The sequence below is a fragment of the Zootermopsis nevadensis genome, unplaced genomic scaffold, assembly GCF_977971745.1.
Source record: "Zootermopsis nevadensis isolate Lab colony 2312 unplaced genomic scaffold, Znev_1.0 Znev_ptg000007l, whole genome shotgun sequence".
Lineage (NCBI taxonomy): Eukaryota > Metazoa > Arthropoda > Insecta > Blattodea > Termopsidae > Zootermopsis > Zootermopsis nevadensis.
The window spans coordinates 826,359-853,290 of record NW_028259139.1 but is presented as its reverse complement, the minus strand read 5'-3'; the positions used below and the strand labels follow the sequence as shown (position 1 = coordinate 853,290).

The window sequence follows — 26,932 nt, the reverse complement described above, 5'->3', positions numbered from 1 at the left end:
TATTTACTTTTTGTAGGCAACACGAACCGAGTACTCTGTTTTTTGTACTATTTCGAGTTTACCGTCGTAAAATATTTAAATCTCATACATCATATATGGCCGTGTTCCAGGAGTGTTCTTCACCCGTAGCACACCCTGACTTGTCAAAGACACATGACGGCACGCCACAAAATTTCATCTCAGTACGAGGGAGAACGAAATATGTGTCAAGAAATACTTGCCTGTAGGAGTGCGGGCTTATTAAACAAAACGTAACACATGTTCAATAAAATTATCGACGATAAACCTGTGTGTGTGTGTGTGTGTGTGAAGAATTATAATTTCGAAAGAAAAGTTATTGTATTTTTCTAACAATAACATGCTTAAACACCTATTAGAATTCGCGGAACATGTGAAACCTCTCTGCGACATATCAGTTGTGGAACACTGATATATATCCAATAGATTTTCGGTCTTTGATTCAATTTGTTCTTCGTGTTAGCAGTCAGAAATAATCTCTGGTCTTTGAATAGACTTTGAACCCATTAACTTGAGATTCGAACTAGGTACTAAACCCTCTGCTGTCTGGGTACGCTTTGGGTGGTTGGTGGTGGCTTTACCTGCGTTGTGCCTGATAAAGGTTCGTTCTGAACGTCTGGGGGTTGGCATTCAAACCAAACAACTACATTTTTGCCATAGATGTAAAACTTCCGGCTATACAGCGCGTGCTCAGTTCTACATCACCTGCCTCGTGGTCCAAGCTGACCTCCTGCAGAGCTCAGTCTACCCTCTTTTAACACTTACCCCGGTCCCCTCTCTCTCCTCAACGGTTGTCCGGGGATGGCGAGGGCCGTCATCACACCCACGTGGTGGTTCTTCGCTTTGCCGCTACGAGCTCTGGCATCAGCGCTCAGTGCTCGCCTGCTCGCTGTCTGCCTCAGTTGCTGGTATCGGACGTGTACACCACGGTCGCTTTGACATGCGCGTCGGAGGGACACCTGTGGCATCGTAATTGTGTGAGGTTTCTTGCGACTGAAACACAAATAATCCGAAGTGCCACGTGGTTGTAGAAGGCTGTGGCTTTGAATCGTGTTGTTAGAAAAAAAAAACAGCGCACACAAACAGTGATGGTTCACTGATAATAAACAAAGTCTTTATTCTAGAGCCGCCTTCAGTGGGGTGGGAGTTCGTATCTGTGGTGTAGTGTTTGCTTGGGGTTCGGGCCGTGAGCGCTGCCTCTTCGCCGGGGCTGTGGCCGTTCCTGCCCGCCACGTTCAAGCGGACCGGCCGGCAACTTGTCTTCGCAGGGACCATCATTGCACCTGAACTGATGGGAGTGTATGAGGACGCCCAGCCCGGGATGCATTGGGTGAGTCAGTTATGTGGCTTCTTATTCGGGAGACTGATTAATTGTACCCCTGAGGTTACGTGGCATCAGCTGAGACATGATAAGGTTGTTATGAATGAAGAATACGAGAAAGGAATTTGGAGGACGCACTTTCACTCACAGGCATGGAAATGCTGTCGGGATACAAAATGACACTTCGCTGTCGTGTTGTTCGTTGAATGGTTTGGAGGTCCATGGCTCGATCACAAAGGAAAATTCCGAAATTCCGAGATGGGATTTAAAAGTAAATTTCATTTGTAACTAGTCTTTTATTAGATTTCTTGTAAGTCTCATTCTAATTCGGCCGCATTTATATTTTGCTTGTGGAATTAACAGCGTCGTTAAAGAAGTTAAAACACGTACTGGATTCGCGTTTTCTAGTCCAGTCATTGAAAGACTGAAAGTGCGAATGTTAGGAAAGGCTCGCCGTAGAATCTCCCAAATTGTGGGTTCGAGATGATCACAGCCTCTCATCACTGTTCTTAATCTCTTTGATTGACAAATTAGCTGTTTAAATAAGTTCATACCACTGAGTAATATGGCCTAGTATTCACTTATTATACCAGACTTAAAATTTGTCAGCTTCGGTTGTCAAAAAGATTGATTGTATACGTAATTTGCATCACGTCGTACAAAGAGCACTCCGTTTCGTGTTTTATACCAACGAAATTTATCCGTACGCTCATTGCGGTCATTTCATTTAAGTAATGCCTCACAGACGTCGTTCTTAGTGTTTAAGATGTTCTGTCCAGCGTGGAAGCTTTATTTTACAACTGAATTTTGCAGTAAGAGATGCTTTCTTCCCGTGTCAGTGTGAGGTTAGGTTTTCCTTTAAACATAACCCAACTTTAGACTACAAAGACGTACGTCAGGAACGTCTGCGTTTTGTTGTGAGGACCCGAGTTTCTAGATCTAATCAGCGTTTCTCGCAGTAAATGTCCACCTTCCACAATGTTTTTACCGTCAGTTTATTTATCTTGTGTTCTTTTCATGGCAAAGGGCAGCCTCTCGCTTGTCAACCCCCGGGACTGTCCGTGCGTGATGGCCAAACGAATGAGGTGTATAAATACGTTTATTGTGCTAATCGTCGTATTTACGTTAAGGGATTGCGAGAGTTGTGGTATTCACGAAAATGTTGGGAAAGTGTTTTGGATTGTTACAGATTCTATTCTAGTATAAAATACCGTCTTGTAGCTGTTTAATTATTTTTATAAATGCATACACCATATAATTTCGGGTTTGAAGTAGGCTGTGTGGAAAGAACGTAAACCTTGTGATTTAATTAAGAGAATAATAAATAATGGAAATTATTTATTTTAAAAATTATCACATTTATTTTCCAGAACAGTAGAAATCTAGAAGGCGACGAAGGGCCGAGTATGCGGCGAATATAGGAAACAGAAAAATACGTGCTGAATTTTGGCGGGGAATTGTTTTTGGGAACTGGATGACAGGAGATGGGAGGATATTATTAAAATGTTTGTCATTGCGATATGTTGTGAGGTTCGGCGGTGGATGGAACTGGTTCAATGACGGGCTTTGGTATTAGCGGTCTAGAAACGTCGGTTAGTTAGTAATAAAACCACAAAGTTAACTTGCTAGTAAATTGTTTATGAATTAATAAAAGGGAAACACTTAAAAGGGTGGGAGTGATGATGATTCTGTCGTGGTAATAAGGATCTGTTGTATTTAGCTTAGCACAAACTAAGCAAACATTTTATGAGTTATCAGTAACATAATAATAAATGCGAGCTGAGCAATGGTCTGTCCGTGGGAGTAAATCAGTCTAAGCGTGAAGCTCCATCATGTAGTGTTCAGATTAAGGCTTTGACCGGGATGTTCTTTTGTTAAATCTTATGTGGTACCGCCTGATTCGACTTCTAATGGTTAAGTGAAGTGTTTTCTTCGCGGTACGGTCTGGATTCGTAAATATTATGAAGACGAGCTTCGGCTTCAAAGGGTTAACCAGCTGATTTTCGTAATGGTGAGGTGTAGTGTTTTCTTCGCGGTACGGACTGAATTCATAAATAATATTTAGACGATCTTCGGCTTCAAAGGGTTAATAATGCCTTGAGCTTCATTTCCTTTCCACCTGTAAGTTTTATGGCGTGTTGCCTACGCACAGGGAAAACGTCTGATGATAATGTAATACTGATGTTTTAATGACTTTAATAGTTTATAGCCGCAATCAGATAATTGCATAATTTATAATAATATAAATGGCTGATCATCAATTACGTGGTATTTGTACACATTTCGTACGTTGACCTGAGAGGCGATTGAACTAAGTAAGATTAATCTTGGACATAACCCGTGATTATTTGATATTACGTATCAGGAGTTTGCAGACGGAGAAGTGTTACAGTATTTCATAACAAAATTCGCGTTGCTATTTGTACTTCTGTGTGCCGGTAAGACCTTGTTAGGTTTTTGTAGATGTCAGGTCGATTCTGCGATGTGGATGCCTCGCAGACTCTGAAGGCGAATATTATGATTAAAAACCTGACGTAACCTATTATCAAGCGAAGTCATAAATACTCAGTATTCAAGTTAGGGGAGATCAGTCGTTTCAAAGAAATATAAAAAAATGTCATTCGAAAATTATAAATACTAAGCCATCTTTAATGGTTTTGGTAAGCTTATATAATTTAGTTTTAATTCGATTGATTAAGATTTTGCAAGGAAATTAGATTAACTGTGACTTTAAATACATTTCTGTGCAATCAGGGATGCGTTGGTCACGGTTTTACTCGGTTTACGAAGTGTCGTGTTTGTCTGCGGTCTGTGCTTTGTAGTACCGGCAGACTACCGCCTTAGCGGTGGGGGCCATCATCCTGAGAGCCGGTACAGCGTTAAATTGTCCACCTTGGCATTTGAAATTTAATAAACGATATAACGGCGTCCCATCTTAATTTTTCCTCAGGATATTTGGTTCTAATTAGTTTTTAAAATAGCATTGCTGATTCAACCTCAGCAATAACTGGAAACTATTTAGGTGTTTCTTGTTTAATGGATACTGTTTTTTTTCCCCACGAGCAGTGAAAGCGACCGACAATTAAATTTTACTACTGCCTGGGCAAAGAATTCGCGGAGTGTTTGTCTCCATCTCATTTCGAGCTAATTCTCAGAAAATTTATTTCGAAGAAATACCTAAATCATTCATAACATTTGTGAGGGGGAATCATTTTAGATAGTCTTATGTCTTGAAGTTATATTGACAATGTCATGGATACTTGTTACCATAGCGATTAAGAAATTAAAACATCGCATTAACACTTCTAAGCCAAGCTCGTCTAATTAATATTTAAGAATCCAGTCCGCTCTGTAAAGGAACCACACGTTACCATTAAAAAAATCAATTTATTTCAAATTTTTCCTCTGGGCTTTATATGGTTTTTATTTAAATTTCCTTTGATGGAGGGAAAGTTACTCAGGCGAAGAAATCGTAAATTGTTAACTCGGAAATCAGATGCTATTTCTGGTGACGAATATTAAATACGCTGTAGAAATTTAAGAGACGTAATTTTTTTATTTGAAAATAAAGAATATTAAAAGAATTCCACAGAAGAACACACGATTCAGTTCATGTTTAAGTTTTTGTTGTCTAGACCACATAATTCATTTAAAATTCTCCGTCATTCGTTAATGGCGCTGTAAGGAACGTATCATATAAATTGATATAATTTTCTACTCCAGCTGTCAGTCTAGAAATTCTGATTTGCAGACGGGAGACAACAGTTCCAAGTTTTAGCAAGCTACACAAACTATTCTAAGATGACTGCCTTCTGGGTCACGCTGATGATGGAGGCAGCAAGGACCTTTGAAACGTTGGTAAACTTCTACCACACTACACGGTTCTACAACCCAGGAGGCAGCCATATTCAGACTCACCGCCGTGAAAACATCAAATTAACCTATCCTAAGTATTGACAGACAAATTTTGGGATAGCAACTTGAAATACCCAACGGTTACATCCTTTTCTGCGTTCTTTTATAATATTTTTCTTCATTCGAATGTGCTTGTGCGTCGTTGTGATAACAACATAATTTGACGGCAACAGGACGGCCCACTGTTTTGAACAATACTTGAGATATTCTACCGGTTGTGAAATGTCACAGGATTGAAAACAAGGCGGCTTATTTATTTTTTTCCAAACGTGCGGAAGTTCTGAAAATTTTGATATAAAAGTTTTGCGCCATTTTGGTTAAATCTTTATCCGAGATCAAATGTTTCTTTAGGAATGCATTGCGACTGACAAAATGGTTTAAGATTCTATACGTAACATTGGATGTAAAAAGTACAAGCTGTCCCACTATACGCCATGTAGGCGCTTGGGGGGGGAGTGGAGGTATAGCTCCTACTCATTCTTGATCTCGGCACTAGATGGGGGTGAGAGGTTAGCATCACGCCCCGGCCGGCCTTACCCTCGGGAAAGGATCCCGGTATCCATTGGATAGGAGGCTGGGTGGGCCCCAGAGCCGGTCTGGACGCAGAGGCTAGAGGAAAAATCCTCCGCCCCCATCGGGGATCGAACCCCGGTCGTCCAGCCCATAGCTAGTCTCTAAAGTGACTGAGCTAATTCTAAAAGTTTCCTACAAATATTTCTGGATTGCTGTGTGGGCTGACAGGACCTGTTATAATCCTGTGAAAGTAGGTGCTTCGTTGTCCACCTGTCTTATGGTACAGTGAATCCAGATCTCACGGAAATGTCAAACTAAATAAAACACATGAGCTGGTGCTGGACATCCCTGTACCGTGAACACTGTTGATGGCTTTGATAACCGGAAAGGCTTTGGGGGGGGGGGGGCACTTTTAATTGTTTGTGGGGGGGTGCTGGATCGCGTGATATTATAGTCACAGGTTGTTCCATTGGAGCTTCGGCCTTTACGTAAAGCACAGTGCATTCTCGTGCATAGTAAGTATTACTTATAAGGTGGACGAGGGTTGCAAATTGCATGTTGGCCTGTTTTCGGAACAATTATTTTATAAATCCCTTTCTGTGTTAACGTTCTAAATGTTTCGTTCAAACTATGTGATTATTTTACAGTTATTATGAATACAAAGTTTTGTTTGAGAAATCGTACGAAAATATACCATTTGCGAGTATTGGGAAATAATATCAATTTGACGAAGTGTAAACTGCATCTAGGGTAAGATTCTATGATGAATCTTAGGGTTTTCTTAACGAACAGATCTTTGAATTACTATGATCCTATGTCGAATTTATGATAGTGAACTGTACTTTGATGTTACGCATTATACGCTTTATAAGACGCAGTTAAACGCAGGCCTACTGGTTGTCGTGGCCATTATAGTCCATCCTGTTGACCGTGCTTCTAATAATCAGGCCTACAGGCCTAGTTGACGTTTCCAAGCCATTACAAGTGTGTAATGTGGGTGGTGTTTGTCACTGTGGGTACTTGAGAACCTGTCCTCATACTTATTTTGAAGCGAATCAGCTTCTGGTATGTACGGGAAATACGTAAATTGATGAACATTTCTGTTTGTGATTATAAGTTTGTTGGAATATGTATTATATTGGAAAACTCTACTCCATTGGGACTAATTTTTGCGATTTGGCCAATTTGAAATAAAATATTCGTTCATGTAGTGTACTTTGTTTCAGATTTCCGCTCATTCTTTTATTCAATTGCTACGTACCCTTTAAATACAGTGCGTCACCTGATTTATCAGCCAGTAACTGTATTTTGACCACAGAATGTATTTCTCGGTGCCGTACACACATCTGTATGTATTTATGCATGTATGTAGGCCGTATATGTGTGTTTAGGAGTGGATATGGAGGCTGTTACATTGAGAACGACGTTTCCTAAACGTAAAAGGTTAAAATGAAGAATTCTGACAAATTTATAGTCCGTTATTTATGTAATTTGTTGCGATATTTAGGGTGAACGATCTGTATAATACGCTGGCCTGCGCTGTTGAAAAAAATATAATCGCCTGTTAAGAACAGTGCGGTGGATGTTGTTGAAAGCTTTGTTTATCCGTTTCGAATTCCGAAAACGGATATTTGAACTGAATAAGTTTAAAGTTCAAAATTGTGGCCGTTGTATATGTAAAACATTTCAGTCGGGTAATGGTTAGCTTTTGTGGGCAACTTAATCTGTTTAAATAAAATAATTTTGCCACCAAAATTCGTTTTTTGTTGTGAAATCAATAAACGTATAGGCCTCTAATTTGAAATCAGGAATCATGTATAAAACCCAGTACGCGTTGTACCTGTTGTATTGATTATGGCATATGAATACAAGTTTGAATTCGTAATTTTCGGACGTTGAACCTAATTACCAACTTCAGATTAAATTTTTCTGTATTCGAAAATAGATCGGGTTTTAAAAAGAGGAAAGCTCGACGAGAGGGGATATAGCTCCTACTCATTCTTAACCTCGGCACTAGATAGGGGTGTGTGGTCAACGTCACGCCCCGGCCGTGCTTTATCCCCGGGAAAGGACCCCGGTACCCACTGTAGAGGAGGCTGTGTGGGCCCCAGAGCCGATGTGGACGCAGAGGCTACAGGAAAAATTACTCTGCCCACGTCGGGCATCGAACCCCAGTCGTCCAGCCCGTAAGGTAGTTACTATACTGACCGAGCGCTCCCGGCTCATACAGCGGGTTCAGTACACCTAAATAAGGTTTTTGTGGTTATTATTTCGTCTGTTTCAAGATGTTTTCCAGTTAAATGGCACTGACAAGCAAAAATTTTTACAGACTTTGTAGTTAAACACTGTATGGTTCAAATATTAAAATAATTAAAGATGGAGAGAATTAAACTGTGGTGATATCAGCAGATATAAATGAGGGCTGTGTTCGATCCCGGGCAGGAGCGTGGATTTTTTATCTTTGGCACAACATCGGAATGCGATCATATCATCCAGTGCTATTTAGCGTGGGCTATAGAGAGCATCGTTAAATACACTTTATATATATACATATATCAGATACATGCAATGAAGTGTTCTTATCCGGATGTTAAACCCTTGTAACCGTGTTTTATAGGATTATGTCGGATCTACCAGCTACTGGAAGAAATTTTGACTTTCGGGGCACAAACTCTTCTTTGTTTACTTAGACGTATTTTAATTATTGTCTTGTTTCTTCATTAGAGGCAGCAATGTTCAGTCCTGTTTTATGAAAAAAAACATTTTTCTGGCTCAATGCATGTGTAATTTTAAAGTTGAATTTTATATATTCTGTCTTACTGACAAAAGTAGAACTAATATAGGCCAGAACATTAAGTACTCGGTGCCCACAGATCGGAAATAGCACTTTCTACCAGATGTAACACAACAGGTGTTTTTTTTTTTCCCCTTTTGAAGACGTGATTTTTAAGGTTTTAAGATTTTTTAAGTCTTAAAGGAAAATTAAATAAAGTGCTAACGATAGAGGCATCGATATTCGCGTGTTTCTGCTCTGGCACTTGTGTTCTGTGCCTGACCAGTTTTGCTGCCATGATCTGAAGTATTTCTACATCAAAACACCAGCTCAATAAGTGTTCGATGTCGCTGTGAGTGCTGAGGAATCATAAAGACGTAGCAATGCAAATAAGTGGTGGTCATTAATTAGTTCACAGTCTGTACACATTAAGGTTAACATTCGTTGGCGTCACTTAAGCAGCATTTAATGAGCAAATCATCTCGTCCATGAATATTACTTTGCATGCGTGACCAGGTGGATGCGTGATCAATCTTTGTAACAGCGTTACGTATGTTATCGCAAAGGGTAAAGGAGAACACTTTTAACTTTACTTAACAGAAACAAAACGAACATTAGCAGCTATAATTCAATTTAATTTAATTATTTATTATTAGTGTGCTGTATCAATTACAGATACAGCACAAGAGATGAACAAAACAACACAATCATAAATATAAAAGGTAAGAACAAAGAAATTGTAAAAAAGTGCATAGAACATTTAATATACAAAGGCAAATTGCTACTGAATACGCCAGTATATTTATAATAATAATAATAATAATAATTTAGAAAAAGTGGGATGTTTATTTGACAGCGAAGTGTGCATGATATTAGGTCGTGTTCTATCCGCCTTCTTACGTCGAACACATAAGGGTACACTGACTGAACCTAATGACAGAGGACAGAAAAACAAATTTAGACACGAAGAACTTGTAGGTCTATATGATGGATGTAATCATTAAAAAGCCAAGTCCTAGCCAACCGTGGTATTTAAAATAAAAATTATCTGTTTCATAAGCCAATCGAGGCAAAGAGAATAAACGATTCCATTTATGTCCTGAGAGACAGATTGGAGTGGTGTCCTCAAATGGGATTACCGAAACGAAGTGATGAGTTCCTAAAGTGCGTTACGTGTAGTGCAATCCGCGGTCTGGCGGTCGCCGGCTCGCCCTAACAGCCGAGAGACATCCCGCGCCTGCCGGATTAATCACCAGTCTTCCCACTTGCACAAATTCTCCGTCAGTTGAGATTTAAAGTACAGAATTTAATTTCTTGCATTTTAAATTTATATTTCATTTCATAGAATAGTGTAGTTGCGTCTTATTGTGATTTATTAAATTAAAATTAAATTATTTTGTTATTCCGTCAAATCACAATGTATTTAAAATAAGATAATTAAAATATCATTCTGTGTTCCATATCGAATAATCGATTTACAATTGGAACAGTTTCATTTATATCTTTCGTTGATATAACTTTTGGCATTCGACATTTGCCAGATGTGTATCTTCGATACTGGATTACGTGATGCCACTTGGATTGATATCACAGTATCCAACTCATGTATGAGACTGTTGTATTTTTATATAAAATAAAGTTTGCATATGTTTATTCTTGAAATAATTATCTATCTTGATGAATTGGTCAACCACTCTAATTCTCTTGCGACTGCGTATTTATTATACAGAATGCGGCTTGTAATTTGTAGGTGTGGGGACAGACGAGTTCTTCTTATGTTGTGTTCACGTAATTTCTTTCTTTCTATGACTCCAGACTTCATTAAGGATCTGTGACATGCAATGGGAAATATTTCATGGAGTCTTGAAAGTTTATAAGCAAAATAAGCCTATTTTTATTTCCGTTGTAGCAAAAACCGTAGAGAATTTTTTTTTAAATAAAGTAGGTCTTTTAAGTGTGACCAGCTTATTTATACTCGTCATGTTGTGACGAGGTTAAAAATGCGTGAAGCTTTGCCTCCCATCCCCAATATGTCTTGTGGCGTGGTGTTTAATTAAGCATAAAGGCAACTTTACATTTTTACATTCACCTGGTTTATTTATTATAGACTACAGAGATGTCATTTCCCGTCAGATGTTTTGATACAAAGCGTATTTAAATAAAACAGTTGGCTGACTTGTTTATAGGCAAGATGCAAGCTCAGTTTGTTTACATGTTATTTCTACTGATAAAATAGTTCATCATACTACATAGTTCATTCAGCTGTCGACATATCACATGAAGCAGAGTGCCGATACACACCTCTAGTGCCATAACTGGCGTTGATCGTGCAGACTGCATATGCCTTACTTTAAGAAGAGTAAAAGTGTACCTACGAAGCCCAGATTCTTTAGAAAAGAAGTTTCTGAATAATATGTTTTAAAAAAAATAATTTTAAAATTCAGACTGTTAAAATTGATAGTTTATTTCTATATATTGTGTTCTACTTAAGGTCTATATTGTTTTGATTGTCTAGGATGCTTATCAAATTTTACTTGTGAAACCTGAAGGAAAATAAACTTCTTGGTAGACCTAGGCATAGAAGGGAGCGTAATATAAGTTATGTAAATGTTGCGATGTGCACTGGATCGAAGTGGCTGGGTATATGGACCATGGATGGGTTATTGTGAGTAAGGTGATGAAATATTTGGTTCCATAAAATGCAGAGAATTTGTGACAACTTGAGCGACAATTAATTTATCAGTGAACGTAGTGATCGAGTGGTTAACTCTCCTTCGTATTCGGGAGGTCCCGGTTTAAATCTCGGCCCGGAGACAGGCTATCCTGACTGGGATTTTTGTGGTTTTCCTCAGCCCCTCCAGCCAAATACTGGGATAGTACTTTAAATTAGGCCACGACCGCTTCATTCTACATTAATTCCAATTTATTATTCATTATAATCTCATTAGACATTATATAATCTGAGCAACTGAAATAGCGTCGTTAAATAAACCATATATACATGAGTTTATCAAGAACGATTCTCCGTGAAGTCTAATATTTGAACAGATGAATTTATGGGAGAGAAGATACTGAGTTGTACTTCGTCTTCTTGTTCTTAGGATATTCATTAGATAAATTTTGAGCTTCTTTTCGCATTTTAAATTAAACGTTCCCAGTGAAGGTTTCAGAGTGCTGAATATAATCTGCCATTTGTATTTGTTCTTGCAGCAAAGACCAGCCGTTAGAGGATGGTTTAGTTCTGCAAAATCTTTAAATAAACAAGAGGTTTAACATAATAACCATGTTATAACGTTATGAGAGTCATTAACGTATGTTACACACGCTGTTTACCTGTTCAGAATACTGCAAATAAACACTATTGGCGTCCGTTCTTTTGTTCAGCTGCAAGGTTTTTAAGTCCCTGTTTTAATATTATTGTAAGTCACTTTTGTATTTATTTCTGGTATTTCAACGTAAACCTAATATTGGTCAATCAGTTTAATAAATTATACGCATTCACTGTTACAATTTACCGTTGGGATCCCATTGGATATTTCATGCATGTAATATGTCGCCAAGGCTTTGGAATTTTAATAGGTTCGACAGAATTTAAGCGCTAAATTCTTTTGACCAATGTCTTTCCAGTGTGGTCGTGTTCTGAATTATATTTAATATTCGCCCCAAATGAAATAATTTTCAAACTGGTAAAACGTAATTAATTCTTTTGTAGTTCATTGTATTGGAATCCAGTTGCTGTGGTTGGTTTCAGTTTTCTTAAATTTATTTTTTCATACGTGAAATTCTGGAGAGAAATTGTGACACGGAAGACTAACAGGAATTACAAACTAATAATTATGCAATTAATCGATCCTAGTGATTTGTTTAATAATTCTGATTTACCCTTAATAATTTCCATGAAAGTTGTCACACATAACCTCTAAACTTCATTCTATCACATTTTTGTGACCCGTTAACACACAAAACAAAGACGCAAGAATTGTTTCATGCAACATTTATAATTACATCTCATAGAACCAGCGTTGTCGAATGTACTTTTAAGCTATTTTACCAGAAAATTCGCTGACTATAAAGTGACGGTAGTGATGACTCAGTCTCATGAACGATCAAATTTGTTTTGGTACTGCTGATGGGCAGGGACACAAATTAACAGATTTCATCTAAAGTCATATCATTCATACCAATTTTGGTAAAAAAATGTCTGTTAGTTTAAGAATTACTTGATGGCAGACGCTGTCACTCACATGTCGATACAAACATTTCGTTGCAAGGCTGAGTAGCGTAAAAGTGTATATAATAACATTGTTACCTGAAATATATTATTCTATATCTAATATTTTTGTATTGAAATGTATAATATATGCGCCTCAAAGTTCATGTTAGCCTTGAAGTAAAGTGACAATTGTATAGAACGCATTTATGGAAATACATTTTCGGAGTAAATCTTTTCAAAATATCACGCATCAATCAGCAGAGATATGATTAATTGTCTCTTACGTAGTCTTCAAGTTTCTCCATAAATCACATTGGAAACTGTAATTACCTGCTGTATTCACATTCAGTAACTCGGCATTTCGCCCACTGAGTGAGTGATTATGTAGACATGTACATGTCACACAGAAGTTTTGTTGGCGTTCAGTGTGTAACATGCTTTCGGGGGTCAATTTTATGTGTTTAGGGAAGCATCGTTGTTGTCATCTTCAGGGCGATATATTTCCTAAACATTTTTGATTTTCTGATGGGTGTATCAGATGTAGTTTTTTCATAGAGGTTCTTAGGCAGCATGTAAAGGTGATTCCATACGCTGTATCGAACCGAGGACCTAAACGTTTTAACAATTTCCGATCCAGAATGAAGACACACGTGTGATAAGCAAATTACAGACCAGTATATGAAGCATTAGTTAGTCCACATCGACGATGGTCGATTTCTTGATAGCGTCAGTTTGGTATTCTCATGTGTTCAGAAATAATTTTTAACAAAACCTAAGGCCGAAATATTTTTTAACATTTTATACAAGTGGTATAGACGAATTATTTTAATTCACATCACATGACAAAATACGCCTTAATTGTATGTAGAGAAACTAATCATGTGTGAAGGATATCTCATCGGGCTTCTGTATTTTTCTATTTGCCGGACTGCTGGCTGTTAGAAAACATGCATCCGGAAGGCCCCTCCGTTCGCTCTCATCGACACAAGTTCTCCTCTGTGTTTAAGGGAATGCTAAGACCGTTCCGAAGTACCAAGTTGGTACTGCATGCTTCTTGTATCAAAGTTTATCAGAATCACATTTAACACTGAGGAGGCGCGAAATAAGACAAAGAACGAATGTGAAAGGAAACAGTGCACAAAGGTAAGAGGAAAAATGGAGGACTTTCAGAACAACTAATTTACTTGACAGGAACTGGAAGTTGTAGAAGATGCAACCAGAAAGCAGATGGATTTCATAAAGGCGATAGAAGGAGAGAATCTGAAGGGTGGGGGGGGGGGGGATTTGAGTAGTCGACAGTTACGAAGTGTGAGAATGGGGAACTTATTAAAATAGTTGTGTCCCAAAAGATTAAGGCTAAATGTTGATGTAAGAATGTCTTACGCAGAAAGTTACGTAATTTAATCCAGTCATTCATCTTACTTTTCCCTTGGGAACGAACTGATAGTACATCTGAAATCGTATTGAGTAATTAGTGAAAATGTTGATTTCTCTCCAAGACAACTCTCAATTTTGAGGATTTTTTTTGAAAGTACAGGTCTGGGCTTTAAGTGGCCGACGCGAGCTGTGGCGGGCGGCACACAGAGAGATGTAGACATGGCGTCTGCTTCACGGTTGAAGTAATTGAATGCTTTATAGCAAACCGTCTGAAACTGATTTGCTCACGAGGGCACGTGACAGTAGATGAGCATAAGCCTCCAAAGCTAATTTCTCATTGTTCGTGTCATCACTTTTAGCAGAAAAATTTACGAACACTCTTAGGCCCAATACAGATTATGCGGTGCACTTATCCAAGTAGCATCGTCTCTTGTTAACAGCCTCTGAACGTGTTCTCAGACGATACGTTTCTGAACTCGCAGAGGAAACAGCTGATATTTAAAGCGCGACCTAAAACGTTTTGTATTTTAACTGACTAAACGAATATGTCTGAAGATTCAACACAACCATTAACCATTTGAACGGTATAATTTTAACAAAGAACACCCCGCTAATTTTAAATTATTTTATTTTAGTGGCGTACTGTCTAAGTGCCTACCCCATCGAATTGATTCTACCACCGTAATAAGTAATTTCCTCTCTTTCGTCAAAATATTTTACCCCAGCGATTTGTTCTTAAACACGTGCATTTCATGTTCTTTTTTCATTGTAAGAGACCACTTCTCACAGCCATATAAAACAGTTGATAAATTCGCTGGGTTATGTGATATTTCGGGTTTTCACGGCGGCTGGTATGAGCGTGGCTGTCTTCTGGGTTGCGCCGTGTAGTCTTGTAGAGCACTTCTGAACCGTCGGTAAACTTCTACAAGACTACACGGCTCAGCAAGTCAGCTGACAGCCATTTTTTTGGCTGGATTATGCGTCCTTGATGTGGGAATTACAATCGGTGCCAGCAATTTCTGATCGTTGAAAAAACATTATCTCAATTTAGTTTTTCTTAAGTTGCAAAATTCCTAGACTCACTTTTGTATACTGCCGATGTATTTCAGTTTTGTAAGCATTTTGAATGATATGTTATCCACATTTATCTAGAACACATTCTGATCTCATGCTGTGCTCGTGTGAATTTTTAGTTTTAGCCACTGCTTTTATTTTCTCTGAAATTTTTGTACTAATTAGATTGCTTTATTAATATGTTTTCTGAAGGACAGTACCTACGACATTACGTAATACATGTGCTTGTCTGGAAATACCTGAGCATTTCTTTCTCAGTATTTCATGTCTTGATGTAGTTATCCCTGCGGAACTATCAGCGTCATTTTATTTAGCATGTAATCACTTGGCAATAAGACGCCGCTTGCTTGAAACGCTTTGGTAACAGAGTGACTTTGCCACTAAAAATTAGTTATGTGATAAGCAGTTCCGTGTGATGATTTAGGAATTATTAGTCCGACTTTCAAGACTGTCAGACTTAATCAGATATTACTGTTATTATTTAAGCGCTTTATTTATTGATTTATTTATTATCTCAAATAGTACTGTATTTTTTACGTAAATACGTCTATAAGGAAGGTTCATTCGGCAAATAGTGTAACGAAAAAGGGAAATGAAAAAGTGTAACGAAAAAGTTACAGGAAAATCTGTAAGATCCATTAACAATGTTTATCTAGGGAACGTCGTGTTTACTCGGCATTATTGTTACCTAGGAAACGTTACATTACATTTCATTACATTACATTAAAATACATTACTTTACATTACATTCAGCTACCACAGACCCATCTTAAGCGTAACTAATTCAAGTTAAATAAGCAATGTCTTAATCAAACTTATCTCAATTGTAAAGCATGTATAAAGGAAATATTTAGAATAAAGCCAATATATAAACTTCCTTTCCGTATAGACGTATTTACGTCTAATTCTCCGGAACCGTGGTTCCACTGACAACCTTTTTATTCTACCTGGCGAATTCAGCCAAAGTCGACGTCGAATTTCCGGCATGGGCAGGGAATTTTTATTTCTGCCACCACGCTCAAACCCCTCTACCGATTGCCGAGTGTGACACTGCGTGACCTTCATATTCAGTCCCGGTTTGTATCTTTGTGGCGTGTTACTTGGGCATAAGAGTTGCCGTCACTAAATTGCATGCTTGAAGGCCATGGAAGGACGTCGGGGTTTCTACCGCGCGGCTCCAAGCCACCAATACAGCGAGCTGTCTTCTGTCGTCTCTGTTCGTGATGCGACATTGTACAACTTTTCTGTGGCCCTCAAGCGTGATGACGGGAACTATAACAATTTTTATAATATGTCGTCGGTTCTGAACCAATTCCAATTAAGTCTGAAGCAGATTGTCCTTTAGACCAGTGGTATTCAACCTTTTTTTGTTCGCGTACCCCCAGATATAATTTCTCTTCAACTTTGTACCCCCAAAGTTGTTGGTGTATAATTCAAGTTATACATAGTATATAATCTACATCTAAAATAAATTAAATAAATTACATTAGTGATTATTCAGTGTTTATCATAAAATAATATATATATTTTTTTTTTAAATTTCACGTACCCCCTAAGATGTCTTCGCGTACCCCCAGATACAATTTGTCTTCAACTTTGTACCCCCAAAGTTATACGTAGTATATAATCTACATCTAAAATGAATTAAATAAATTACATTACTGATTATTCAGTGTTTATCATAAAATAATATTTTTTTTTTGAATTTCACGTACCCCCTAAGATGTCTTCGCGTACCCCCAGATACAATTTGTCTTCAACTTTGTACCCCCAAAGTTATACGTAGTATATAATCTACATCTAAAATGAATTAAATAAATTACATTACTGATTATTCAGTGTTTATCATAAAATAATATTTTTTTTTGAATTTCACGTACCCCCTAAGATGTCTTCGCGTACCCCCAGATACAATTTGTCTTCAACTTTGTACCCCCAAAGTTATACGTAGTATATAATCTACATCTAAAATGAATTAAATAAATTACATTACTGATTATTCAGTGTTTATCATAAAATAATATTTTTTTTTTAATTTCACGTACCCCCTAAGATGTCTTCGCGTACCCCAGGTTGAATACCACTGCTTTAGACAGAGCATAGGAAATTTCTGGCCTGACGTCGCTTTCTTAACCGGCCTGTATATTTTTTTAACATTACAGTAACATCTATTCAAGACTATTTAAGTAGGTAGTGGTAATCGGTTGATATGTGATCTTATGACCCGCGACTATGATGAAATCGTCCCGATGTTACTTAAAGATTGTCCATGCCCCCTTTAGAGCATGATTTGTTTTTAATCTTGTAAGAATTATGGCCACAATCACTCTTTGTTATCGACTGGCGGCCTCACGTTTTTGTTGACGATAATCTATCGAAACTTCATGCCTGTTTCAAATGATGATACGTACGTGATGTCCGAGAGGATGAAAGAGACGGGGTAACAAACGCGAAAAGTAGAAATAGGCTTGTGTAGGAGGATAATATTAAAATTTATGTTGGGTAGATGTGGTAGGGTGTACAATGGGTTTCTTTCTGTCAAGGGATGCTAACCGGGTGTTAGTGTAATCTCGATAATGAACCTTCCGGTTACATAAAGCGCGATGAATTTCCTGACCATCTGTTGCACCTGTCAGCTTCTCAAGGAGGACCGCAAGACAGGTCCCACATGCTTCAGTCATTATATTTAACAAATTTGTTGATTTGATATTTTTATTGATAATTGACTTAAAATTAAATATATGTCTTTGAGGACGAGTTTGCTCTACCCACCGTGAAGGGACAACACAACGTATAACAAGACAGAAAAGGTGTACTCTCTGGAGTACACTGATATAGATGTTTATCACTAATGCGATCCAAGGCCAGTGTTGTCTGTAGATCATGATTGCCCTATGTTGATCCAGGATGAGAAGCCGAAGCTTGGTGGTCAAAGCAGGGTAGAGATGGCCCGTGGGGCAAAGCTCCTGGAACAACCATCGCTGGGAGTCACGCCCCAGTGAAGCAAGCAGTAGAGTCCCAGGGGTTAAATAATTCTGATTTGGACTAGGCTTTGGAGGGGGGGGGGGTTATTCCCTGGTGGTGTCCCGAAAATGGCTTGGCCCCGTTTGTGTCAAAACCCCTCGGGGCAGTTCATATCTTTAAGGCTTCGACCGGGATGTTGTTTTGTTAAATCTTATGTGGTACCGCCTGATTCGACTTCTAATGGTTAAGTGAAGTGTTTTCTTCGCGGTACGGTCTGGATTCGTAAATATTATGAAGACGAGCTTCGGCTTCAAAGGGTTAACCAGCTGATTTTCGTAATGGTGAGGTGTAGTGTTTTCTTCGCGGTACGGACTGAATTCATAAATAATATTCAGACGATCTTCGGCTTCAAAGGGTTAAGAGACTTGTCTGATATAACCTGATATGGTAAAGGTCTAGGGGTGTCCAATACATTGAAATCAAGGCCGAGAGTGCAATGCCACTTGAGAGAAAGCTGTGTGAGCAAAACACCAAAATGGCGCTGTCCAGCGGCGGAGAACACCCGAAGATGCGGATACAGGCACACGTCCTGATTTGAAATGACGATTTCAGTGTTTACATCAGCCAATAAGGTGTGATCCTTCGATCTCGAGGCCATTGTGATCGGTTTAAGTCGTGGAAGTTTCCTTCACCGCCCGCCGGGTCAATAGATGGAGCACCTACTTGTGAAATGATGTTGATGCTTATTTCGGCTTCACAGTTGATGCATGTTATCTTGTATCGTAAGTCATTTTCTTCTAATCATTCCGTCTGACTGTTCACCCAGAACAGCATTTGGACTGTAAACAGGATCAAAGTTACTCCCACAGACAGCCAGACAGTTATGGCGACGTGATTGTGATTTATTTCAAATGTTTTAAACAATTTGTCTTTCCGCCTCTGTAAAATATGACTTTTGATATTCCAGTAGCATGGTGATGAATTGTTTTGGCAGGCAGCGGGCTGCTTGCGTCTCGCCAAACACAGTTTACGTGCTGGAGGTCTCTTTGTTTTTGCCTATGTTTCTGTTGTTCCAATTCCTCTGCTGCTTAATAGGAGAAATCCGCAATCACGGTCTGTGGCTCTGAATTCAGTTTTGATTTGCATTCATAGGTTCATTTATTTGCGGTTTATTTTAAGATTCTATCAGTATTTCATATTTTGCCGAATTATAGGACCGGACCGGATAGTACCTGTAAGTAGAATACTAACGCTTCCTTCCGAATCCTTTTCAGTTCTGTTATTAATAAACTGGACCGGATGTGTGGCGAATTGATCGTGAGTCCTCTCAATTTACTATTCCGGCATTTGCCGGAGGAAGAAGGATTGAAGGAGGATAGGCTGTCTTTGAGGGCATATATGAACTCGTGACCTCCCGGTCTTAACAGCTTATTTGGAAGAATGTGTCATTAGAGCGTCATATAATTGCAGACGTAGACATTGTATAATTTGTGACACTTGTAAATTTATTTAACAATAGATTACTGTATAAGTCTTAAGTCGTTGCACTGCAGTCTGTTTTCAATAAGTCCGTTCACTTATCATGTTTTACTTTTCAAACCCTGCCTACTCCCGTGTCCTTCAAATACTTATCTTTTGATAAACATTACGTTGTGTTTTTGTATTTTCGTTCGTGTTTAAACTGTCATACGACAGGTCTGTTTCAAGTTTCACTTCATCCCAGCAGTGCTATTGAAATGTTTCTTGTAGTGTATTTTTCTCCTACCCGATTAGCTCGTCTCTCGTTTTTTTCACTTTGAAAATTTATTTTACAGTACTTTATCGTTTTTTTGTAATTTTCAAATTAGAAAAACAAAGTTTTGCAAGAATTTAAAGAAAATTTCATATTGCGGACTGATCGTTAGATGTCAGCGTTTCGGAGAAACGTACTGTCTCCATCTTCAGGGCTGGCCATACGGCGCCAAAACCTGGAATAATATTAATAATATTGTCACTGCAATGAAAACCTCAAATCTTACAAAGAGCTTAACTAGAGGTTTCGAACTGAATAACGAGAGTTTCTACTCTTTATTTTAATTAAGAACATAGTTTTATTGCTATTGTTTTTCGCGTAGGCCTAATTGCGGAAGATTTATTACCGATTCTTATGTTGTGATTGTGTCGTGGAAAGAAAGCCTTTGTCATTCCCTTGCACGAGTCAACAGCGAAACAGCAAGCAAACATCTAACAAACTGCGATGCTTTCTTGATGGTACCGCGAGGAAGGAGGAACGTCGAGTTTCTTGGAAGACATTTGCAGCTGTCATCCAAGGGTGAGCGCCGAAACGGCCTTTCAAGTTGCATAGTTCATGCAGGAGGAACACAAATTTTCGAATTCAGCTGTAGAAGAAATAGGCCTTCACATTTTAATTGTAAAGTACGAAGGTTTGTATCCGTAGCTGTCAGCCTCTAGTCCAATGCCTGGCACTCCTGCTTTGTAGTTAGGAGTTTTAGTTTCAAATATCGGCCCAGAGACCTTATACGTATCCTGACGAATTTTCATGGTTTTACTCATTCCTTCCAGACAGTTCCTTGATAGTACCTGTAAGTAGAATACTAACGCTTCCTTCCGAATCCTTTTCAGTTCTGTTATTAATTAATCGTCGTCTCATTTGACACTGTGCATTCTGAGCTTTCGTTTAATAAACTAGTGACAAATTTAAGGGTTTCGGATTTAATTGTTCACGAATCAGAAATTTTCGAGCTCAGTTGCCCACCTAAGAATCTTTGTTATTTGATGAAGTGTGCAAATTGAAGGGTTTATAGTCAAAACGACTTCTATCCAAAATGGGTAGTTTTCAATTAGTGTTGCCATCTTATGGGTTTAAACCTGCACTCATACAAGGGAGTAATTTTATTCGGCAAAAATTGCATTAGTCTAAGAGAAAACGAGTGTTGGAATTGGGGAATTGTTCTGCCTACACTGCTGTATTTTTAATGCAAAAACAAATTATGTTCATTTCTTTATGTTTCAATTCTATAAAAGTGAACTACTCACATACCTATGGCTTTATTCCAGTGATACAAGAGATATGTACTGGTACAAAATAAAAATAAATTTTATATTGGTTCAGATGCTGGAAAGGGTTTTCTTGAAATTCAAAAAGTCGAATTTTGGACTTATACAGTTTTTCCCATAAACCCGTACTTATGAAACTCCCCAATATGCAATTTCTCTCTCCCCTCCCCGCCAGGTCAATACTTTCGGATGTAGAGATATTTTACCCAGTTAAGTTGTAACATTAAAAAAAGTAGATAATTTCAGAATTTCTTAATGAATACCACTTTTATATTATTATTATACTATTATTTCACTTGTACAGATATAAATAAGAAAAGAAAATATCAGATTTGTAAGTCTGCATGGGCAAATAAACTGATTAAACAGCAAAACACTTGGTCAAAAAGTGTTTGTTTCATCATAGTGAGGTTTTCGAGTGAATCTCTACTTTTCGTCTTCAAAAATTCTATTCATTTATTTTTCAGTTTTGTTAATTTCAAATTGAAACCTTTTTTAGGATTAATTCCAATATTACCGGTGGTTGTAATGTTCCGTGAAAAATTTACCTTCTCAAATAATAGCCTATTTCTTTTTAATTAATTTCATTTATGAAAGCGCTTCACAAGAACAGATAGTACAAGTACACAATAAAACAAATTATACTAAAAAAAAAACAAATAATATAGTGAAATATTGAAGAAACACATAAGATCATCCCATAACACAGAAAACAGGGTCCAGATGTACAATATAAAACCTGAAGTGTTTGCACAAATTAAGTGTTGGCGGTTGTAAAATCTCAGTAAGCGAAAAGGTGTCTTGTTGAATGTGTCAGTGTTCGTGCAGATTTCATTAGCAGCGGTATTACTTCAAGTTGAAGGACTGACCTTGAGGTGATGGTATAGCCTACAATAAATGTAGAGTAGTTTGTAATTATCGTAGCTGGTAACAAACACTCCTGTGTCAAGGTCTCTATTTTTACAAAGATGCGTTTGTGACACGTAAGAAAACTCCTGCCCATCGTTTTTCCACAAAGTTGTCGCCGATGTTGAAGCATTTGTTCCACCGTGACACCAAGGCATCTGTCCCGGCGTTTAAGAAATACGTTCCAGGCGCTCGTCATTGGTCCCGAAGAGACGGAAATGACTTCGTGCGAGGTCTGAACTGTGTGCTCTAAGATTCTGTGTGAGAGGGCGCAGTAATAGCACGCATAGGAGAGAGAAGAAATACATGAATAACTTTAGTTGGAAAACATGAAGGACGAGTGGTCTAGGCGAAGTGGGAAGATAATATTAAAAAGATATTAAGTAGATGTGATGCGAGGGTGTGCATTCGATACATGTGGCTCGAGGTACGGACGAATGGTGAGTATAGTAATGAACATTCGGATTACATAATATGCGGCGATATTGTTTGCTTCGTAAGAAATACTCTGTTTCATGGAACTGGTCATATGATGATTATCATGACAAGGAACGTGGGAGGTGCAGATTGGACGGTTGGCAGTGTTGTTGGGTGTATCTTGTCCTTACATGATTCCACAGCTTAAGTAAAACGTAAGAAATTGTGTGGATATCTTCAGTATATATGTGGATAACCTACGTATTTCAGAGGACATCTCACATTCAGTAGCTCTGTCATGTTTTCATGAGGACGGCTTTGCTCGCTTGTGAATTGTTTTAAGTGCTTCAGAAACAAAGGCGTTTTGTTTTAATTGCACTCGAATTTTCACCTGCATTTTCATTGCTGTCCGCGTAATTTATTGAGCAATCTTTATAATTTTAAGTTTATGATTTTTTTAAATCTGATTATAGCTGAAGAGACCTGACTGTTTATGTGTTACACTAAGTGTAAGAAGTACAAACGAGTATAGTTAAAACGATCATAAATCAGCAACACTTGAAATGAATATGAATATAATTTTACAGGTAGTGTTTACAGATCTTATCTTTCGTTAATAGCTTTTAAGATTTCTGGTTTAAAGTGCAGTAGGTATGCAGTTCATTAACTTTCACCGCAGTACCTACGTAGATTACAGCACTGGAATCAGTGTTGTGTCTGAATCAAATGGATACATTTAATTCTTCTATTTATCTTATCTAAGTACTTTAAATCCGTTCGGTTAAACAAAAGCTTTGTAAAAAATAATGATTGGATATAAAGCTTGTCTGCTTTAGCTACAGATGTTCAACGTGCTTTCATCAAGGAAATCAAACAAAACTGTTTTTTCCGCAAGAACATTCAAATTCGTGATGTTTGTTTTGTATCGCATTGAATTAAACCTTCTGGTCATAGCCATTCCTTCATTATCAAAACGGTGCATAGAACTTCCTTCTCCGGGTACAGCGGTGGTGGTTTGAACATGAATTGACAGACACACTTGGCCACGAACAAATACTCATTTGATTACCTTACTTTTCTTTTATAATTATAGTTTGTCTAAAAGATTCAATGATCTTAAAGTAATTTAACAAGAGATTTGGGATCTGTAAGTCTTCTAAATAAGTTCTTGATATTTTTAAATGTAATTAATTTACTATAATCTGTATATTTAAATGCGTGCAACAAAGAATTTAAATGCATCCTACATTTTTTCTTCGTAACAATATTTTAATAGTGAGACATGTATTTCGGATAGAGATAATTGCCGTACAGACCCATTATTTTTGCATATCCGCAGTTTTCTTGCGCATTCAAAACGTCTACTTAAATTTAAGGCGAAGTACTGTGGAACAAGACAACGAAGGTTACGAATCGAGCAAAATTGCTGCATTATAATCAGTAAATGTTGTGGTAATTGACAATGAATTATTTTGCTGCCACTGATCTGCTCTTCCGATAACGATATCTTAGCTTTCACCCCCACTACTCTTAGCTTCCCTCCCCTCTCTCGCATGCTAGTGGCCTCCGCAAAATAGCTTAGCTGTAGTTCGCAGTCATGAACAGCCGGTGGCTTATTCCTTGTTCGCATCCTTTACAGATTCAACGAGAAACTCTCTGCGTCTAAATAGCAATGTAGGCTTCATTATCGATGTTTCTACGGAGATTGGTAAATACAGATGTTCTTAGTTCCGTGTGAAAAGTTGGGAAAATTAAGACGTTAGGTTGTAAGCGGGTACAAAAGAACAATTATGTCGTGACATACTTTATTAAGTAAGAAAATTATAGGCCTATACTCGGAACATAAAGTGTTCAGGGTATAATTTTGTTTCCTGTGTTGTCCGACCTTACTTCATTAGGACAGATGAATATCTTAATTGCAGTGGAATCTTATTTTACTTCTTAACAACTCTGGCATTATGAATACAGGGTTAGAATATGAAACTCTTGTGTGATTCTACAAATACTAGCAGGTTTATTTAATATATTGTATATTGCGCAACACAATTTATAACTTGTGTTGGGAAAGGCCGTGGTCTAGGCAACACGGAGTTTTCCTCCGGGGGCTTCCCCGGTTTCTCCGTGGCATCCCAACAATTACTCCATTCACACACAGAAGAAGGCAATGGCAAACCACTTCTGGATCATCTGCCAAGAACGTATATGAACAGGTCCCAGTCCGAGAAAAGGATGGAAGGATCCAGTTCATATGGACCTGTCGTCAGACAGAACACTAAATGATAATAATAAATTTATTTCGATAATATATTTAACAGAAACACTTAATCGATATCACTATTGTGTCTCCTTCATGTCTGAAACTAATCGAACGACTAGTTTAAATCCATTTTGCGAAGTATATTTGTTTCGAGTTGGTTCATTACCGCTACTTTACGTAAACATGAATAACAAGTTGTACGAGATCCGTCTTGAAACAGTGTTTATAAGCGTCTCTGAAACGTCCTCGAACTTTTACCAGACTATGAGACGCAATGACCCAGAAGACATAATTTTCAATCCCTAATGCATCGAAATTTATTACCGAAATGTGTTCATATTGGATCATGACGCACTTTAATGCAGTTTGTATAATGATAATTCGAGGTACAGATGTGCATTGAACTTTTGATAGTTATTTAATTATGCAGAGGACGTGACTGGACCCCGAATTATTCATTTCTTATGGCACAGAATATCGTTTGAGCAGTTGATGCCTATGTTTATTGGTCTTATGGGTTCTTGGGCTGTTGTAAACAGTGATTCATACGCAAATTGTATTAACTGTTGGACTTATATTTTCCATGCTGTATTCGATGTAGTAGCCAATTATTTATCACGGTAGTTTGTAAACAGGGTCATCGCCTTGAGATATTCGATACTCAAAGGTTAAATAAAGAATTGTCATTCCCCATGCTCTACTACGAAATCTTGTGATAAAGCGTCTCTTTACCAAATTTTAAATTTGTGAGTGGCGCGTCAGTTATAGGCACGTGAAAGTATCACTGAATGCAACCCTACATCGTTCACCGAAATCATTGAATTATATGGACAGGGGTCGTGTGTATCAACAGCGTAGTTGCTAGGTAGCCCGAAGAGTTTTAGCTATGAACTGAAAGCTCCTCTCATCATCTCCACTAAATATGAGTACCTGTTTTTGTAAAGTTTTAGCGCTAACATCAAACAAGTCTGGTGTTTGAACATAAATTTAAAACATAATATTAAACACTCTGCTGTAGGTAATACAGCGTTGTATTATACGTTCCCGTTGATGAGTTTATCGGGCTGTTGATTGATTCAGGTCTGCAGTCGTATTTGTTTGTGGTGACATCTGATCTCCGCAAGAGCGAAGTTAAGACCGAAGAAAAATTGTTCTAGAAGGAAAAGTAATGTGGCCGTTAGAAACGAGGACAGGTGGCGCAGAGAGAGAGAGAGAGAGAGAAGTCTTTCCGAATGGCGGCTGCTTCATACTTGATGTAACTGTATACTTTATACACCAACTCTCTGAAGCTGATTGGCTGACGAGGGCACGTGACAGTAGATACCCAGAACCGTCCAAAACTCGGTCGCCGTCGTTCTTGTCGGTCATTTTAGCAAAAGTATAGCGATAATTCTGTTGTGAAGTATTGATAATTGATTGCTAGGAGAATTGATGATGTGATACCACAAAAGTTTTGGCTGGCTATGGGCACTTGTTTACATGTTCATAAATGTTGTCGTGTATTTTACTTAGTCTGGGGGAGATATGATGGCATTTGTATGCTCACTGGAAGGTAAATATCACCAAAACGTCCCACAACTCACATGACAGGTGAGTTTGTAATAGTGGACACGAACATGTTCCCTACGCCGCAAAAACTTATCGGTTACCATATCATAAAATGACTATGTCATATATTGTTATCAGAATTTAAGTTCTAGAGCTGACGTCAAAGAAGCGATATATTTGAACGTAAGCCTAGAGACACACAACCTTCAGAGAACACGCTACACGTCTATCACCGCCATATTTGGCTTTAAACGTTTATAGTTTGAGTTCTGTGAAGAATATTTGCTCCTTGCTATTGTCGTTACACGCATGCTGGTAATGGAATCTTCTGCTAGGCCGAGCTCATGCTTCTGGAATGAGCTAATTCCCGGCATGATAGATGATGACTCATGATATTTGCGATGGTTTCTGTACCCCGAATCTTGATAACCCGATCACCTCCTTGTATCTCTGGACGGGTGAATGTTCTCTGCAAGTGTTAAAACTTCACAACTGCCGTCGGCTCTTCGTAATACAGATTTATATTAAACAGATACATTCTATGAGAGAAGCTGTGCTCGCCGATTTAGGTCGACCGCG

At 38.1% G+C, this 26,932-nt stretch overlaps 1 protein-coding gene across 3 annotated transcripts in view; it reads left to right on the top strand.

Moving 5' to 3' along the window:
* ap (apterous) overlaps positions 1–26,932 on the top strand; it is a 154,550-nt gene that overhangs the window by 23,324 nt on the left and 104,294 nt on the right. For 2 of the 3 annotated variants that reach the window (XM_022074070.2, XM_022074065.2), the window contains exon 1: positions 907–1,348. The exons of the other annotated variant lie outside the window; for it this stretch is intronic. In XM_022074070.2, the coding sequence (XP_021929762.2) occupies positions 1,310–1,348 (39 nt within the window). In that variant the 5' untranslated portion in view covers positions 907–1,309. Of the gene's footprint in view, positions 1–906; positions 1,349–26,932 lie in introns of those variants that run through there. 3 annotated transcript variants of the gene reach the window in all.